This window comes from Eretmochelys imbricata, chromosome 8 (genome assembly GCF_965152235.1).
Source record: "Eretmochelys imbricata isolate rEreImb1 chromosome 8, rEreImb1.hap1, whole genome shotgun sequence".
Lineage (NCBI taxonomy): Eukaryota > Metazoa > Chordata > Testudines > Cheloniidae > Eretmochelys > Eretmochelys imbricata.
The window spans coordinates 23,715,128-23,732,319 of NC_135579.1; the positions used below are offsets into that span (position 1 = coordinate 23,715,128).

General features: G+C 40.8%; 1 protein-coding gene across 1 annotated transcript in view; it reads right to left on the bottom strand.

Moving 5' to 3' along the window:
- The window catches only part of ATP10B (ATPase phospholipid transporting 10B (putative)), an 83,665-nt gene extending 68,023 nt beyond the window's left edge, over nt 1-15,642 (bottom strand). Inside the window, exons 1-2 of the mRNA XM_077823975.1 lie at nt 15,368-15,642; nt 14,211-14,405 (exon numbers count right to left, since the gene is read on the bottom strand). Of these exons, the coding sequence (XP_077680101.1) occupies nt 14,211-14,405; nt 15,368-15,642 (470 nt within the window). The remainder of the gene's footprint in view (nt 1-14,210; nt 14,406-15,367) is intronic.
- Between the last annotated feature and the right edge of the window lie 1,550 nt (nt 15,643-17,192).

The window sequence follows — 17,192 nt, forward strand, 5'->3', positions numbered from 1 at the left end:
CACACACACTGCTGTTTTTTGTATCCTTCACCCATTTCTGACTTTGTGCTTTCTTTCATGCCATCCTGCATGCCCAGAAAACCTTCTCAACGAATAGATGTCAAGCTCTTTTTCTACTCTCAAAGAAAAAAAAAACTTGCAACTTCTCAGAAAACTTCTAATTCACCCACCACCTTCTCAATCCCTTTGAATAGGAAGGAAACATTAGAGAGGATGTGGTAGTTGTTTTGGGCATTTTTATGATTATTTATTGTGCTTATTACACCCGTGCCTCAAGGCCAGCTGAAAACAGGGCCCCGCTGTGCTAGGCATTGCACAAATATAGAAGAAGAGACATCTGTCATGCTCCCATGAGCTTATACTCCAAATAGACAAGACAGACAAAAGGAGGGGGAAAGGGATAGAACATATAAGCAAAGCAAACAATGCCATGGTGGCAAATGTCATGTCAGTTCTGTAATTTTGTTTTGTTATTTAAAATCCTTTCAGTGGGGCTTTGTTGGGGTGTGTGAGAGGCAGATTAGTTAACTGAAAAGACAAAGGAAGAGAAGAGGTGGGAAAGGTTTGCTACAAGAAGCCAAACAGCACAGAGGAGAGGATGTTCAGAGTGAAAAATGCAGGGATCAGTCCAATGACATCATCAGTGTCCACGGGTCCTTGCTCAAACTGAATCCAGAAAAGCACTGGCAGAAAGTAGTCATTGAGATAGAAAGTGCAGGGGGGAGTCAGCCAAAGGCCACACGGCTTGGGGATGAGGGATGTAGCATAGGTCCTAGTGTTCTCTTGTGTCTATCAGTTTGTCTCTTTTGCTTAGTTCTCGATCCAAGGGATCTTTGGGGGGGGAAGAGGGATTGGGTGCTCTGCTCGGGCCCTATTTTGCCCCCTCTCTCCCTGTGCAGCAGTACTGTTTTAAACTGCTTTCTGAAGCTGCTGTGCTGACTTCAGTGCTGCAGGAAGTGCTGTTTTCTTGAGCAACATTTATTTTTCAGAGTAGCAGCCGTGTTAGTCTGTATCAGCAAAAAGAACAGGAGTACTTGTGGCACCTTAGAGATGAACAAATTTAGTAGAGCATAAGCTTTCGTGGGCTACAGCCCATTTCCTTGGATGCATAGAATGGAACACATAGTAAGAGATTGTGTGTATATATATATACACACACATATATACACACACACACACACACACACATATATACAGGTAAGTTGGAAGTTACCACACAAACTATGAGAGGCTAATTAGTTAAGATGAGCTATTACCAGCAGGAGAAAAAAACTTTTGTAGTGATAATCAAGATGGCCCATTTAGACAGTTGACAAGAAGGTGTGAGGATACTTAAATTAAGGAAATTATGCTCTAATAAATGTGTTAGTCTCTAAGGTGCCACAAGTACTCCTATTTATTTTTTAAGGATTTTGAAGCACGGACAGTCTGATCAGCAGTTGTCTCAGGGATTCCCCATTCACTACAAGGTGAAGGGGTCCATTTTGTATTTGGCAGTACAGATTTCCCTTGCTTGTGACAAACTCTGTTGTGATCACTAATTTCTTCCCTGGCTCCATCTCTTCAGAGTTGGAAAGTCTATTTCAAATTTGCCTAATCATTACCTAGAGCCAAATACTAGTCACATTTAATGAGCTCTGACTGAAAGTAGTATGAGTTGATCGGAGGGCTCTAGAACTGTTCCATAAGTCAAGATTTTGCAGATGCCCAATGACAAAGAAGAGCTCTCACCATCCTGCATAGCTACTGCATAAGTTTGCACTTGAACCCTGAACAAGTCTCATGCCACCAACACTGTAGTTTTCTGTTCTTATGCTTTATCTGGTATAGCACACTGGTGAACAGAGGTGATTTAATGGGATGATGTAAAGGTCATTTATGAAACATCATGTTGTTGATTGTGGACAAGTTATTTAGTGCAATACCAGTTCAGCAATCCACTGGACCCACAGATGGACAGTGCTCTGCCAGTATCCTGAGTGTAAAGCCAAGGGCCTGGAGATCACATGGGGAAAATATCATGGCAGTCAGGAGGACTCTAAACTGCCTTTATAAACAGCTGACTCACTTCTTAAAGGCTTGTGTCTGTAAGGTATTAGTCGGCAATGAAGGTATACAGAGCTGCACTGCCCCAGCAAGACCTCTTGGAGGCATTGTGTTTCCAGGAGCACCTGGGGATCATGCCCACTACTGCCTTCCTTGCAGGGTGTGGCATGTGCCCCATTCACAGCTGGCTAGTTAGGGTAGAGGGGGAATAGGGCTATGAGTACACATTTCCCCCCACTTCATTTGGGGTGGGTAATGGAACTAGCAGCACTAGCCAGGGAACAGTCCTTGACCGTATGCAAGCCAGAGACCTGCAACTGTGGCTAGATCATGCACAGGGAGCAAGTTCTTACACTCTCATCCTCTGCACCCCTATGCACATCCACATAGGAGCCTGACAGAATCTGGCCCTATTTGTTAATTCTGTTAGCACAGCTGTTCTCAGAAATCTCTCCCACCTGTGAAGCTGGTTGCTAAGAAATATTTCCTTGCTTACAGAGCTCTGCAACAATGAGCTGAAAGCCAAACCCTAAAAAGTCAATTCTATTTTAAGTTAAGCTGATGTTCAATGTTATTTATATTTTAAAAAAAAAAAAAAAAGGTTCCATCCCAGCAACTCTGACAAATTGCTGCTTAAAAATATTTAAGCAGCTGAGCATTAAATGCTTCACAAAAGTGGGGACACGTATTAACAGGACACAAATGCTGAGTGACCTTTAACACTAACAGCATCTAACACCTTCCTGGTACAACTTTAGAATCTGTTTGTACAGATCATAAAAACAAAAGGACAGAGGCAACCAACAGTAAGCAGATGACGTGTCATAACCTTTGCGAGACATACCTGGGCACAGAGCTAGAGACTGCTGCAATGCAGACCTGTCGTTCTCTCTCTCCACCTCTTGTTTAATTCCAATATCTACCAAACTCTTTCTTTCCACTAATCTTGCTCACAAAGATCTTTAGAAAAGCCCAGCCCAATTACCTGACATCCAGAAGGGACCAAAGAGCCCAGGTAATTAAAAATAGCCTACTGAAAGAATGAACTTGTTTATGAATTACACAAAATTACAGGAAAGTTGTCTGAATAATAAAATTGTTGAGAGAGTAAACTGTCAGAAACAGCTGGGGATTAGAGCCTGATTAAAGCATTTACAATGCATAATGCCTTTCATCTTCAAGGAGCTTTAGAAACTTTAATTTTACAACACAGAGTATTATTTAACTCATTTTCAGAGAGGAAACTATAAACTGCAGGAATGCCAAGTGATCTGCTCAAGGCCCCAAGGAGAGTCATTTTCAGAGCTGGGATTAGAATTCAGGAGTTCCTGGCTTCCAGGTCTGTTTTCTCACCACTAGACTCTTCCTCTCTTCCCTAGAAAATTAGATCTATTAAATGAATGTATTTGCTTTGTATCAAAAGACTATGTTTCCCAAAAAAACATTTTACAGCACTACCTGTTATACAGTTGTTGCAGTGAAATTAACAAGTTTCTTCAGTACAAAGCATCAGGTATGTTTTAACACTTTGTAGTGCCTTCTCTCTGGATACAAGGAAGGAAGGAGCTCTTTACAAGCAACCCCTCCCACCCCAACCGCCACCACCACCCCAGCTATCAGCTTTGAAACCACATAAGTCCTTTCAAATGAAGCAGTTTCCTCTTAGTGATTCACGTAGACAGGGAGCAATGTCCATTTGCTATTCATGGATTTAAGTGCACAGCACAATCTGAAGCTCCCATTGCTAAATAAACAGTGTCTTTGCAAATCTAGGCAGTTCTGGCAATGAACAAATACAAAGCGAACAATTATGCAATTTTAAAAACAACATGAGATGATTTCTGATAGGTGGGGAACTTAAAACCTGAGCTATTGCTTCCAGAAAGCGGTGTCAGGACATTGGAATCAGGAAAAGCAGCACCTGATTAAATAAATAAGAAAAGATGAGAGATGTCAGTGTGGAGTCTCTGCTCAGAGAGAGAGTTGAGGGGGTGGGGTACAGGAAGAACAGGAGTCTGTAGGCAAAAAAAGTTGAACAAAAAGAACAACCACCAGGCCTGGATTTTTCAAAATTAGGGGTTTTCAACAGAGTCATTCTTGCTCCCACCTCCCGCTGATGGGCCTGCATCGCTCATGCTTTTCTCTTCCTCCCAAGTTGTCCCAAAGGCCCACCCAACAGTCAGCCAACAGCAATCCATTGTGCCCTGGGCCACGGTTACTGTCTGCTGCTCTGACCTCTTTTCCACTGACGCATCCATGGGCATGGATCAAAGGTCAATCCGTATCTGAGAAGAAAGGCTCATAAAAAAATAGAGTGGCTGAAAATTGTTGGATATGGGGACATGAATAAATTATTTACATTGGGTCAACAATGTTCTCTCAGTTTATTTCTTGGATTCAAACAAGACTGGGGGGAGGGATAGCTCAGTGGTTTGAGCTTTGGCCTGCTAAACCCAGGGTTGTGTGTTCAATCCTTGAAGGGGCCATTTGGGATCTGGGGCAAAAATTGGGGATTGGTCCTGCTTTGAGCAGGGGGTTGGACTAGATGACCTCCTGAGGTCCCTTCCAACCGTGGTATTCTATGATTCTATGATTTCCAAACCAAGACTGGGATAGGGAGGAAGATGAAGGGGCGCAAATGGGTATGAAGAAAAAATTACATTAATCTGTCCAAGTGGAGACAAATCAAGCTAGCCACACTGGAGCACTGTAATAGCAAGCCCTTACCTTGAGGGTGCCTCTGTGCCCCTCAATAGGATGTTGCCCCCTCTTGATCACCTCCGCCCACTGGCCAGGTCAAATTTACGTTCAGTCCCCTTTCAGGGTAACAAAGGTCCAACTTTTAAGTTAATAACCACACTAGTAATTCTTATGCTTCTCTTGGGCTACTCAGAAGTTCTCTGCTTTTGCCCCTATTCCTGAGCCCTGCAGAGCTTTTTCTCTGTGCTTCTTCCAATCAGAAGTTTCCCTCACTGCCTCCATTTCCTGGGGACTCTGGCCAATTCCATTAGAGATCTCCCTGTTCCTGACGGGCCCTATTTCAGAGTCCTTTCTACACTAACCTGACCTGCTTTCTGTGCGTCTCCTCCAACCTGACTTCCCCAGGTCATTCCCTGACAAGGTAACTTCTCTTGCTCCACTCTCCTGGGTCTCTTCCTTAGCATGAGTTCACAGCCGTGTTTAAGTACTCTTCTCCCTGATCCCCTGCAACTAGAGACAGTCATAATTAAGACTCCATCACATTCAGCTGTGGGATAGCTGTCTGGTCACAGGCAAGGCTGAGCCTGGATTGCCTTAAAAGGCCAGCCAGTCAGCCACGGGCACAAACAAGAGGATTTATCTGTGACTCCTTCTGAAATAGTCATCTAGTCAATTCCCTGAAAGGAAGAGTCCTCAACTATTCATCATTCCCAACTTCCAAACCATGTGTATTTTGCTTCCCAAAGTCAGCTGCTTTTTTTCTCCTGTGACTGCATCACCCTTGACTCCTTTGTTCCTCCCCTGCAGAATCTTTTGCAGCCTTTTAAAAAGCCTTTTTCCAGACCTCCAGCAAAATGCTGAACGGTACACCTTTTTAAACATTTACTGTGCCACATTTGGACCAAAGCAGACATTTTCATTTATCACATATACATTTGATAACATTCCACATTTTAAAACTATATCAAGAAGCATCATCTGTAGCTTCTGATTGAAATTGTAATCAAGTCTACATTCGTCGATGCTATATAGTCAGTAAACAGAATTACTGCAAAAAGAAAAGGAGTACTTGTGGCACCTTAGAGACTAACCAATTTATTTGAGCATGAGCTTTCGTGAGCTACAGCTCACTTCATCAGATGCATACCGTGGAAACTGCAGCAGACTTTATATATACACAGAGAATATGAAACAATACCTCCTCCCACCCCACTGTCCTGCTGGTAATAGCTTATCTAAAGTAATCATCAGGTTAGGCCATTTCCAGCACAAATCCAGGTTTTCTCACCCTCCACCCCACCACACAAATTCACTCTCCTGTTGGTGATAGCCCATCCAAAGTGACAACTCTTTACACAATGTGCATAATAAAGTTAGGCCATTTCCTGCACAAAACCTGGATTTGTGCAGGAAATGGCCTAACTTCATTATCATGCACATTGTGTAAAGAGTTGTCACTTTGGATGGGCTATCACCAGCAGGAGAGTGAATTTGTGTGGGGGGGTGGAGGGTGAGAAAACCTGGATTTGTGCTGGAAATGGCCTAACCTGATGATTACTTTAGATAAGCTATTACCAGCAGGACAGTGGGGTGGGAGGAGGTATTGTTTCATATTCTCTGTGTATATATAAAGTCTGCTGCAGTTTCCACGGTATGCATCTGATGAAGTGAGCTGTAGCTCACGAAAGCTCATGCTCAAATAAATTGGTTAGTCTCTAAGGTGCCACAAGTACTCCTTTTCTTTTTGCGAATACAGACTAACACGGCTGTTACTCTGAAACCTGTCAGAATTACTGCAGTTGTTTATTCTTGGTAGGTTATCTTTGCAAACAGAGAGGCTAGAAAAAAAATTCAACAAAAGAACAGTCCAGCAAGAAAGTAGCTAGATCTCCATGCTACTTCATTCATTGGCTACTCTCACAACATTGTCACCAGGGTCTCTGTTAGAGTTGCATATAAGTGATTTTTGTGAGGCTGACACATGTCTGCTTGGAAAGAAGAGACCTACTTGTTTCCCAGAGGCGAATTCTGTACCAATCTTTCAGTCACTACATTCTTAGACTGGATTCATACCTGTGACCTAGAGGTGAAAGTTCTGTACATCATTTGCAGTTTGTGCAGCCAGATAAGTCCTATTTTGCAAAGAGAGATGTATGTTCCTTGTAATTGGAAACTCTTAGGATTGGCCTTGAATGATAAGCTAGCAAGATAACAATGAACACCCTTGATATTGCACTGACATGCAATTTTCTAGAAGCTAACGAAGTATGCAGTTAAAATAATCCTACTGTCTGGGGAGTGAATGTTCTTAATGCCACAAAAGGACCCTACGTTCTACTTGATAAAATAATCTATTGCTTCCTACCATGAGCACTATTCTCTCAATGCTAAAAGGTGCCTATATTCTTAACTTATGGACTAAAAATACCAAGTCTGTACTGACTTAAAACAGGTACTAGTCAGGAATACTTTATCATCATATACATATATTTTTTGATTTACCTGATTTGGTCAGAATCCATTTTGAAAACAATGAGCCAGATCAACTTAAATGGATTTATTTATTTTGCAAAAAGCATTTTGACTGCTGTTCAAACTTCACTGTCCAGTAACTTTGAGGTTCATTTTCTTAACGGTGCTTTCATTTGACAGTTTTCTGATTTCACACCTCAATGTTTTTGGTGCCAGGTTTTTTTGTATTAGCACCGAGAGCAGAATGCTGCTGCTAGGATACTGTCTGACAGCAGATGGAGTGAGCACATCATCACTTAAAGCTCAGCTACTTAATGATTGCTAATCAGATTCTGCATTAGCTTCCAGTTGCTCCTATTGACCTGAAAAGCCTTTGGGAAGCTCAGTCCAAACCACCTCTGTCACCTCCTGACACCCCCAAGCACAATTCTGAGGGCACTGGACTGTGGCCTGCTGCTTGTCTCCTAGTAGCATCTCAATAAGCTGTTCACCCATTGTTTCAGCCACTGAGCACCTTCTCTGTGGCATTCCTTGCCATGATGTCAGGGATTCTGCTGTTCATTAAACCAGAAACATAGACTCCCATTTGCCCTTTGCCTTTAGTCATTAGTTTGGTGTTGCAGTCTGCTAAAGTACCACACGTTTTTTTTTTTGGTGAAGCAAAAAATCTGATAGATACAATAATGCGGTAGACCTTGAAGATGTTGTTATTAAAGCCGTGCACAAACAGGTGATGGCATTAATAATGTTATGGCAGGTGTTAATTTAAAGAAACCAAGGATCATGATTACAGTGATGTGCATTGACTGGCAACGAGAATTGCTAACTCACTGCTCCTTGATTTGCACTGCTGTAGCTTGGGCCTAACCAAAGTAAATGTTGATAATCTGAAGTTCTTTTAAGTTTAGTCAGCTGAGCAGGTTAGACATTCCTTTACCACATAGTCAACAGGCTCTCCACGGTATGAATTCAATTTTTAATTTTTCCTTCACAACTTTGATACCATTTGTTTCAATAAGTTGCTTGGCAGCATACAACACAGACCTCATTTATTATGATTCTAGAGCCACCTTCACAACTTGCTAGAAGCCCCCAAAGTGCATGTAGCTTGCATAACAGGGGCACGTTGTGTGCATCCACCCACACCATACAGGTCTGAAAATTCCAAGAGAATCTAAGTTTCACCTAGACAGTTTTTAAAGAATAGTAGAATGGACCTATAGTAGCTAACTAGTATCTCTTTGTTTTTGGTATACCCTTTCAGTATGCAAGATGCTAGATCAGTAATACTCAATCTGAGATTTTAGAGCAGTGTGCAGCTCTTGTAGAATTATGGATTTCTTTTGTGCTTCTCGGGCATATGAGCGGAGCACCAATCACAGGAGTGCTCACCACACTGGCACATCAGGCAAAGTGGTTAGTTCTAAGCAAACAGACAGGATTTGTTAGTATCCCTCCCTGATGCCCTCAGTATCTGGGAAAAAAGGATACAAAGAGGGAGGAGAGAGTAGATATTACATCAAATGGAATAACAGATTCATGAGATAATCATGGAGTGATATTCTGACATGGCACCAATATTTGATGACACTAAGTTGCAATGGGGCATCTTCATGAGATGAGCACTAAAATATGATGTCAGAATTATCTTTCTGCAGTTAATGTAAAATTTCAAATGGATGTATATGCTTTTATTTTATAAACTTCAAATTTTAAGATGATTCATGCTTAAATTATATTTCATGTCCACATGCCTTATGAGCACGATACTAGGCAAAACCCATCATCAGTGTGGCATGCTCATGTGTTGACTGGGATGAGAGGGTAGGAGATCCTGCATGTGGGCAATCTGCGTATATGCCACAACAAGAAAGCCTCACTGGAGTGTAGAAAGCCAGCTGTCTGGTATTGCTCTTGCTATGGCCAACAATGCAAGAATAGTCACCAATATGTGGAAAAGGAAAAGTCAGTGAGAATTTTGCCTGAGTAAGGACTGAGTAAAAACCACATCAGGACTCCAGGATTTGTCCCCTACAATATAACGTTTAAAGCAAACGAAATACTGATTTTCCTTCAAAGCAGCAAATATAGCAAAATTCACATTACAGCAAAGTTTTCCAGTAGCCTGCAGTGTCCTGTTACTTGACTTGATGAAGAAATGAGCTCTACAGCACTTCAGGGTTCACTATCATGGTTGTATGTCCAATGTTTAGTGCAGATGTAGAAATTTTGAAACTTGCTTTTAAAGCTGATGCTAAGTAAATTTGAGAGTCACATAGACAGCTACCCTTTGTTTGTCATAATGCAGTCATTCAGTGAATCAGCAGAGAAACAGCTTGTGGAACCTAGACAGAAATCCCTAGGGATTGAAAGTGACACAACGGCACTCCAGTTTCAGACTCTTTGTGTACACAGCAGGCTCATATGTACTCTATGCAGAGTGTATAACTATGCTTTCCTGGATTATTATAGATCATTGCTCTTACTGGGTGAAAGGATACCACCACCTTTTGCCTAGGACTTTTGCTATTTGAAATTAATTGCTCATCTCCTCCTGCCTCTTTTGTGTGTGTGGGGGGGGAGAGGGGGAGGCGGAGGAGGGTTGGAGATTGAGGGGGTGGAAGAGGATTGAACCATATCATTATTAGTTTGGAATGCCACATTCAGTTCTAGGCCCCTATCTCAGAAAGATGATGACAAACTGGAGGGAGTTCAGGGAAGAGCAACTAAAATGGTGAGGGGCTGGAAGAACTGACCTATGAGAAAAGATGAAATGAGTGAATGCAGCATATCTTTGCCAGGACATAGCTGGGAGTGTGGGGAAGGGACTTTGATCACAAATATTTAAAGGATATAATTAAATACTAAGGATAAAGAAATGAATTAATCAGGCTTATACAAAGGAGTACAGCTAGAAGAAATTGAATGCAATTAACACAGAGAAAATATAAGCTGAGTATCACAGATGACTTCCTGATAATGAAATTTAGAACTAGGCAGAAAATGTATATGTAGGGAGAATCCTGTACTGGCACAGGGAATGGAGGTGACTACAGATAGGTCTGTTCAATCTGCAATTAGATTATTAACTTTTTAATTTATCTGGTGATACAGTTTATAAACAACAATTACTGTGATTTTGTGAACCTGCAGCCTATAGGTGGTAAGCCTCCATAACCAATTACTAAGCCCATAAGCCAACCAACAGAGCCTAAAACACTCTTCAATGACTACTGCCCTCTCTCCTGTTCACAGCTGAGTCTTATTTAAATATGCTACTAGGAAAGGTTATCTCTTACCAGTCCTGACTTGACATGTCAGTTTATCTCAGATAAAAAGGCAAAACGAAAAGGGCCATGTTACAAGATGCTCTATTTAAATTCACTAGCCGCCCCCGTGATCTGGGTAAAGGCAAGATGGGAGATTCCCCCACCAATCTCCAAGCAAGTTTTAGGAAAAGCATCTTTCTATCAGATATGAAAAAAACAGAATTCTGCCCTCATAGTTCCATTAAAACTGGGAACCAGAATTCATTATGTTGAAGTCTGAAACAACAGAGATAACACAGTCTCCAATTCAATTTCTCCTAAGGTAATACTGTAAATCTGATTAACCCTTCACCTTTAGATGGGAGATCAGTTACTGTATTAAAAGACAATGCTTTACTGCAACAAGATTATAATTCAGTTTTACAATGCTTCCAGTGTCTAGAAAAAGAGTTTCACCCATGGTACAAAATAACGTATGACAGATGAGTCACAGGGAAGAAAAGAAAACTAGGAGACACCAAGCTCCTCCGTGAAAGTGCAGCTAACAAGAAGAACAAGAAATGTCAGCTTCCCAAAAAATTAAAGTTATTCATATTAATTACAGCACATAACAAGTCTGATGGTAGTTGTATTATCTACCATTTTTTCCAGGAGAAGGGAACCTCTATTGTCCTGAAGACACCCCACTCCCTCTGGCTTTACACCTCCTTTAAGGCCACAAATATCTGTTGAAAGACAACTGGAAAGGGCTCTTTTCAGAGCCCTCTGACATCACTGCAAACCAAAACAACACAACATATTGGGATAGCCCAATGACTATTTTTAATCTTGACTGACTACGTATCCCATGGCTGGAGAAAAAGTGAGCCAGAGGCATGATGTTCACGTCCACAAAGCATTCACAGGTCTATCTGTAAGTTGACAGACATTTTTCATACACAAAAAAAAGTTAAAAACATATACTGGATCTTTGGGAAAACCACAGGCACAGAATTTTCAAGGAACACAAAGACAGTTCATTGCTGTAATAAGGTTTCTAGGTTCAGAAAGAACATAGAGCAATACAAAATGGCACAAGAGGAAGAGTAAAGAGCAGAAAACAACTTCTGTGCTTTCCCCATTTAGCACTTAGAATTAGCCATCTCTGGTAAATGGTTTTCAGAAGCAATTTATCATGCTTCTTTTATGCAAAAGAGAGATAATTAAGATTTCCTGCACAGACTCAGTCAGCTAATGCCTAGCGTATTTGTTATTTCTCTCTCTCGGTTGTCTTTGTCTGAGCAAATGTAAAATTAAACAAAACAAAAAACACTTTTTATCATTGTCTTACCTATAAAGATGTCAATATTTTTTCATTACCTCTGTTACAATGTGTCATTTTCTTAAGAGTGAAAATACTATCACTGCTACAGTTTGAAGGAAAACAGAAAGCAGCAATTCTGCAGGCAATACGGGAAACTGGGATCATGGACAATTTTGGTGGTGGGAGAGAGAAACTTTTTAGATAAGGTCACACATTTTTATGAACTTCAGAAATTAGTGTTTTCTTAGTCAATCTAGTAGGATGATCATCTTAATTTCCCCTTACAAGGCATTAGTTGTAAAATTTGTTTTGTGGGACCCCTTTATTTTAGCTATCAAATACACAAATTCATTGGTTTCCTCTGTGGAAGACCTTGTTCCCCAGTAGTTATTTTTTTCCCCCAGAGACTCCTTCATTTTTTAAGATGCTTCTGAAAAATATTGAAGCAATTTTTGGTTTACATTGAAAAAAAGTGTACGATTTATTTACCTGCTGTAAACGAGGCAGACCATATTATTGATCTCTTTGTCCAACTGGTATCTCCGAAAGTCCTCCCAGGCATCTTTAACTGCTGTAATAGCCATTATAACACAAATTGGGATCACAGAAACTGCTGGTTGAAAAGCATTTACCACTGGCACAAAGTTCAATGCTGCAATGGCCACAAAATATAAGTTGGCAAAGCGGTGAAACTGTTCAAAGATATTCTTTGGGATGAAGGATAGGCAAGTGTATTTGGTGGTCTTGATTTTATTACAGTCGTAATGTCTGTTTGGGTTCTCTTTCCACTTGCAGCTTGCAAAGGGCAAGTTGGATACGACCACCCATTTATTTTCTTTTTGCTTCTTTCTTTTCTTTCCTTTTCCTCTCTTCTCTGACTCCTCATTTTGTGTCCCAGAATCTGAAGCAGCATGTTGGCAGCAAGCTTTCTTGAAAAAAAGTTTTTCCCTTATGATCTTCATAGAACAGCAGCCTAGAGCATATTTCCTGGACATCTTACCTCCCCTTTAAAAATGTTGTTTCAAGTAATAATAAAGATAAGGTACAGTGGTTTAAATAATCCAGAAGAATGCAAAAGCAGTGGAATGAGGTTTGAGTTTCCCTGAAATGACTGCTGTCTTTCTCTTGATGAAAAGCTACACCTGTTGGAATACAGACGTCACAGGAATAGGTAGTTTCCTCCTAGAAACCAGTTCTGTCACTGTCAGACAGGATGACTCTGGGTCCTAAAGTCTCCCCCGTTGCAAGTCACTGATGACAAAAGCACTGCTGAAATGTGCTGTTGTTTGTGTTACTATACTTCCTGACGCTTGTGCCAGGCAAATCTTCTTTCTGCATATTATTATAGTGGGTGGATAATTTTGAAGTCATGCCCAGTCCTCTTCTTGAGGCTTTTCTAAAACACTCTTTTTAAAGTTGTTAGAAGCTAAAACTATTGCCAGTAAGTTAGTTCAAAGGGGAAGCCCTGATCTCACTGAAGTCAATGGAAGGCTGCAATTGACTTAAAAAGTGCCAGGACTTCATCTCCTAAAACTATCCCGATCTGCCATTTGCTTTTGTCTCTACAGAACCAAGTTGAAGAGAGGAAAAAAAAAACCTCTTGACCAAAGGATCACACAGTGTAATCAACCTCTTTTAATGCAAGTTTACCACCTTGTCATGTAGTCCCATCAGTTGTGGCAAGCTAAGAAGGGTCTAGTCAGGGCACTTAGACAAGAGACTTCTGATGCTGTAAGAAGTATTGCTGGTAATTAAGAAGGTAGTAGAAGCCATTCTCTTCCCTCTGAATCAGTACTGGCAAATGCCCCAGAACAAATGTAAAGGGTATCATACTTCTGGAGGTGCGGTCATTCACATGAAATTTGGAGGGACTGGCCACCTTTGGTTATTGGAGATCTGATGGCAGAGATGAAGTGTTATGTCCTGGTCACATTCCAGTCAACCTATGAAATTTCCCACTCTGGTTTCAGTTGGATAAAATATTCTTCCCTTCCTGTTGCCAATGAGCAGTGTTATGCCATGCTGTTAAGCAGCTGCAATGTTCTGTTCCAGAGTTGGCTGCACTTCAATGGTGGGTGAAGGATCCTCACCAGCCCTAAAGATCCTTTACCTACTGAGAAGGAGTGTTGAGCCTTAATTATTTGGTATTGGTAAAGTGGTTGGAAAACTTTAAGAGAAAAATGCTATAGGTTATTGACATCAGTCTGGGCTAAAATAATTTCCCTAGCTTTTTCCCATTAATATAATTAGGAACGAGTCCCTATATAAAAACCTTTCCAAATTTATTAATTTCACTTATTGTGATCAAATGGGAAAAATATTGCAAAATAATGTGGTTAAATTGCACATATATGTAATGTAAAGTAAAAACTAATGTAATGTAATGTAAAAACAAACAGTCATTGTTTCATTCCACTTACTCATCATATGCTTTGGTTTTAGAGGAGTTTATCGCCTTATCAAATCTGTATCTCCTGCAGTCTTCAGTGCCATCCTTAACCATGATTACTAGCAGCACCACACCCAAAGGTAGCATCGTGATCTCCCTATGGAAAACTTCCACTTGTGGGAACCAGTTTAGGATGACCAGGAAGAAGAAATAGAGATTAGCCAACCTGAGAAGGTCAAAAAAAATGGCAATAGCCAGAAATTAAAGGTGTCCTTTCCTGATTCACATCACTGTTTGTAGGTCAAAACAGCTCTCGCTCTCTCACACACACACAATTCTCCATCTCCCTTCCTTCCCCAGTAAAGGACAGAATATTTTCTGACTACATTGTGATGTCTCCATTCCTTATGAGGATTCTATAGGAGATATATTTTCATAACATTAAAAAGAGTTTCATTTAATTTGTGTATTATACCACTGTTTAAATCCAGAAACCTAAAAACTGTTTACCTCATGACGTTCCTCACATCCAGGTTCCCATATTTGCATTCATTTGTCATTCAAGGATTGCCAACTTTAAAAAGCAACAAAGTATTTAAAACTCATATTCAGAAATGTATGGGGTTGTTTTTACAAGCAACAGACTAGGCCCTCTATGAATTTACAGAATAAGGTAAACAAAAAGATAGGCCAAACCATGGGATGACAGAACCTGGCACCATATTACAGAATGTTTATTTCAAAGTGCAAGATGGATGGGCAAATTTCATCTATTGTGATCAGAATGGCATTTCCCACTGGCTGCCTTTGGCAGGATTCTTCATGCCAAGGTCACTAGTCCTACAACCAGTAGTTAATGGGAAAGACTGAGCCACACAAGCAACTCAGCTCTGATCACCCTTTATGGACAAGTTCTATATAACTTAATATTGATGACATCAATGTGCATATGTAAAAATTAACATAATTTTATAAAATTACTCTAAAATCCTATAGAATCTAAGAGAATAATTTGCTTTCAGCATGCTGTTTTGAGCCCTTTGTGTAATTCTAAATCAGAGATCTTAATTCTCTTATAGGATTATTCAAAAACCTATAGAAACTTTACACATTTTTATCAAAGATCACTTATGATAGGACAGATCTTAAAGCTGATCAATCATTTCCTTAGTTTTGGCAAGTGTATACCTGTGAAACTGTTCAAAGAGGTTTCGAGGCAAAAAGGAGAGCAAGGTGTATTTCGTGGTCTGTATCCCATTTCCAGAATAAAACCTAGAAACCTTCTCCCAATCTTTTTGAAGTCTCTTATTGTTGGGAAACACAATCCTCCATTTGTTCAAGTTGTATCTCAGTCTCTTTCTGACAGAAGACAGCAGAGGTGTTGATTCCGATTGAGTCCAGGCGGAACCTTCGGCAGCCAGCCGCTGACAACGATACAAAGCTGAGTCCACTGACAAAGCCATCCACAGTGGCAAGGTACGGCTGAAAGAGAAATGCATTAAAAGGACTGAAAACCAATTCCATTATGGTAACAAATTCACTTTGTGTCTTGCCAGTGATGGTTTTAAAGCAGCAAACAATACAATTCAGCATATTACCTGTTCAGCTTCATGCTCAGTGCTTTCTGTACAGAAGTTAACTAGTACAACAAAAATATTTAATATGGAAAAAATCCATTTCTAACTCTATGAGAAAAATGCTTTATGAGCTGTGTGTTCTAACTGTGAGTTAATGCAAATAAGGCAGATTCAAGCTGATTGTTCACAATTTAACTTCCAAGTCTATATCATTTCTTTATCTATATCATTTTATCTTTATCCAAGTCTATATCATTTTCTTTAATCAAACTGCCACAACCAAAGCTGTTTGGTAGTTTTTCTTTGACTGCTTCAGACTTTTGCATGATGGTTTTCCTGTTCATGTTCTTTTACAAAGGTGATTGGCTCAGGTGCTGAATCTTAAAGGCACGCACAAAGACTATGATGAGAATGAACTGCATGGTCATTTTAAATTCATCTACATTCACAAAAGGAAAAACATTCTTTAATCTCCATAGAAATCTGATTCAAATGCAGAACTCAACAAGCAACAATGGGCATTTTACTGGTTGGATAGATCTAGCGACTTGATTAGTAAATACTAGTGCTCTTATACAATGTAACAGTACAGCTTGAAACACAATCATACAGTAAGACCCTGATCCTGTTCCCACTAGCACGACCTTCTCCTTGGGCTGCCAACTTGACGTGGTGGAGAAGCTTGCATATACTTAAGACCCTAACAGTGATGCCGTCTGGAGTCCTGTACTCCTGGTAGGGTCACCCATGGCGGTAAGGTTGAAGGTGAGACACCAGACAACATGCAGCCCAGCACAAAGCAACCCAGTATAAGACCTCAACAACAGAACGGGTGGATGAAGCAGGATCACCGCTCAATGGCTGTGAAGGTGGACAAAGGCTGCAACAGAGGAGAAACCCCCAGTTCTTGGACCTCCTTGCCACCGGATATCAGTGCCTCTTCCGCCAAGATTTGTGTGGCTGCTGGTGAGCATCAGCTCCCCCACACTAAACTACTCACGCGCAGGCTTCTTTCACAGGAGAACTTTTTCCTCACCCCTACCCATAGAAGTCCTCTGGCGCTGGGTGAGTCCCACACACACGGGGAGACAGCAGCCCAGGATAGGGATAACTGGTGAAGACTTTTGAGGAAAATCGCTTTGCCCAGATTGCAGAAAAATGCCAGAAAAGAAAGGAAGGACAACTGTCACACAGCAATCACGGCCCAACCCTGTCTTCCAACACCACTTGCAATGTCTGCCAACGATCCTGTGGCTCAAGAATTGGACTCCTCGGTCACCAAAGGACCCATGAAAAATAAAATCTGCGAAAGAGATAGTCAACCTCGAGGGATTGCTGACAAATAGCACAACTCTAACTGACTTCAAAGGTATGGCACTGGGCTCTATACCATTATGCCCAATTCAAACCACAGTAAAATGCATGTGTAGGGGCTG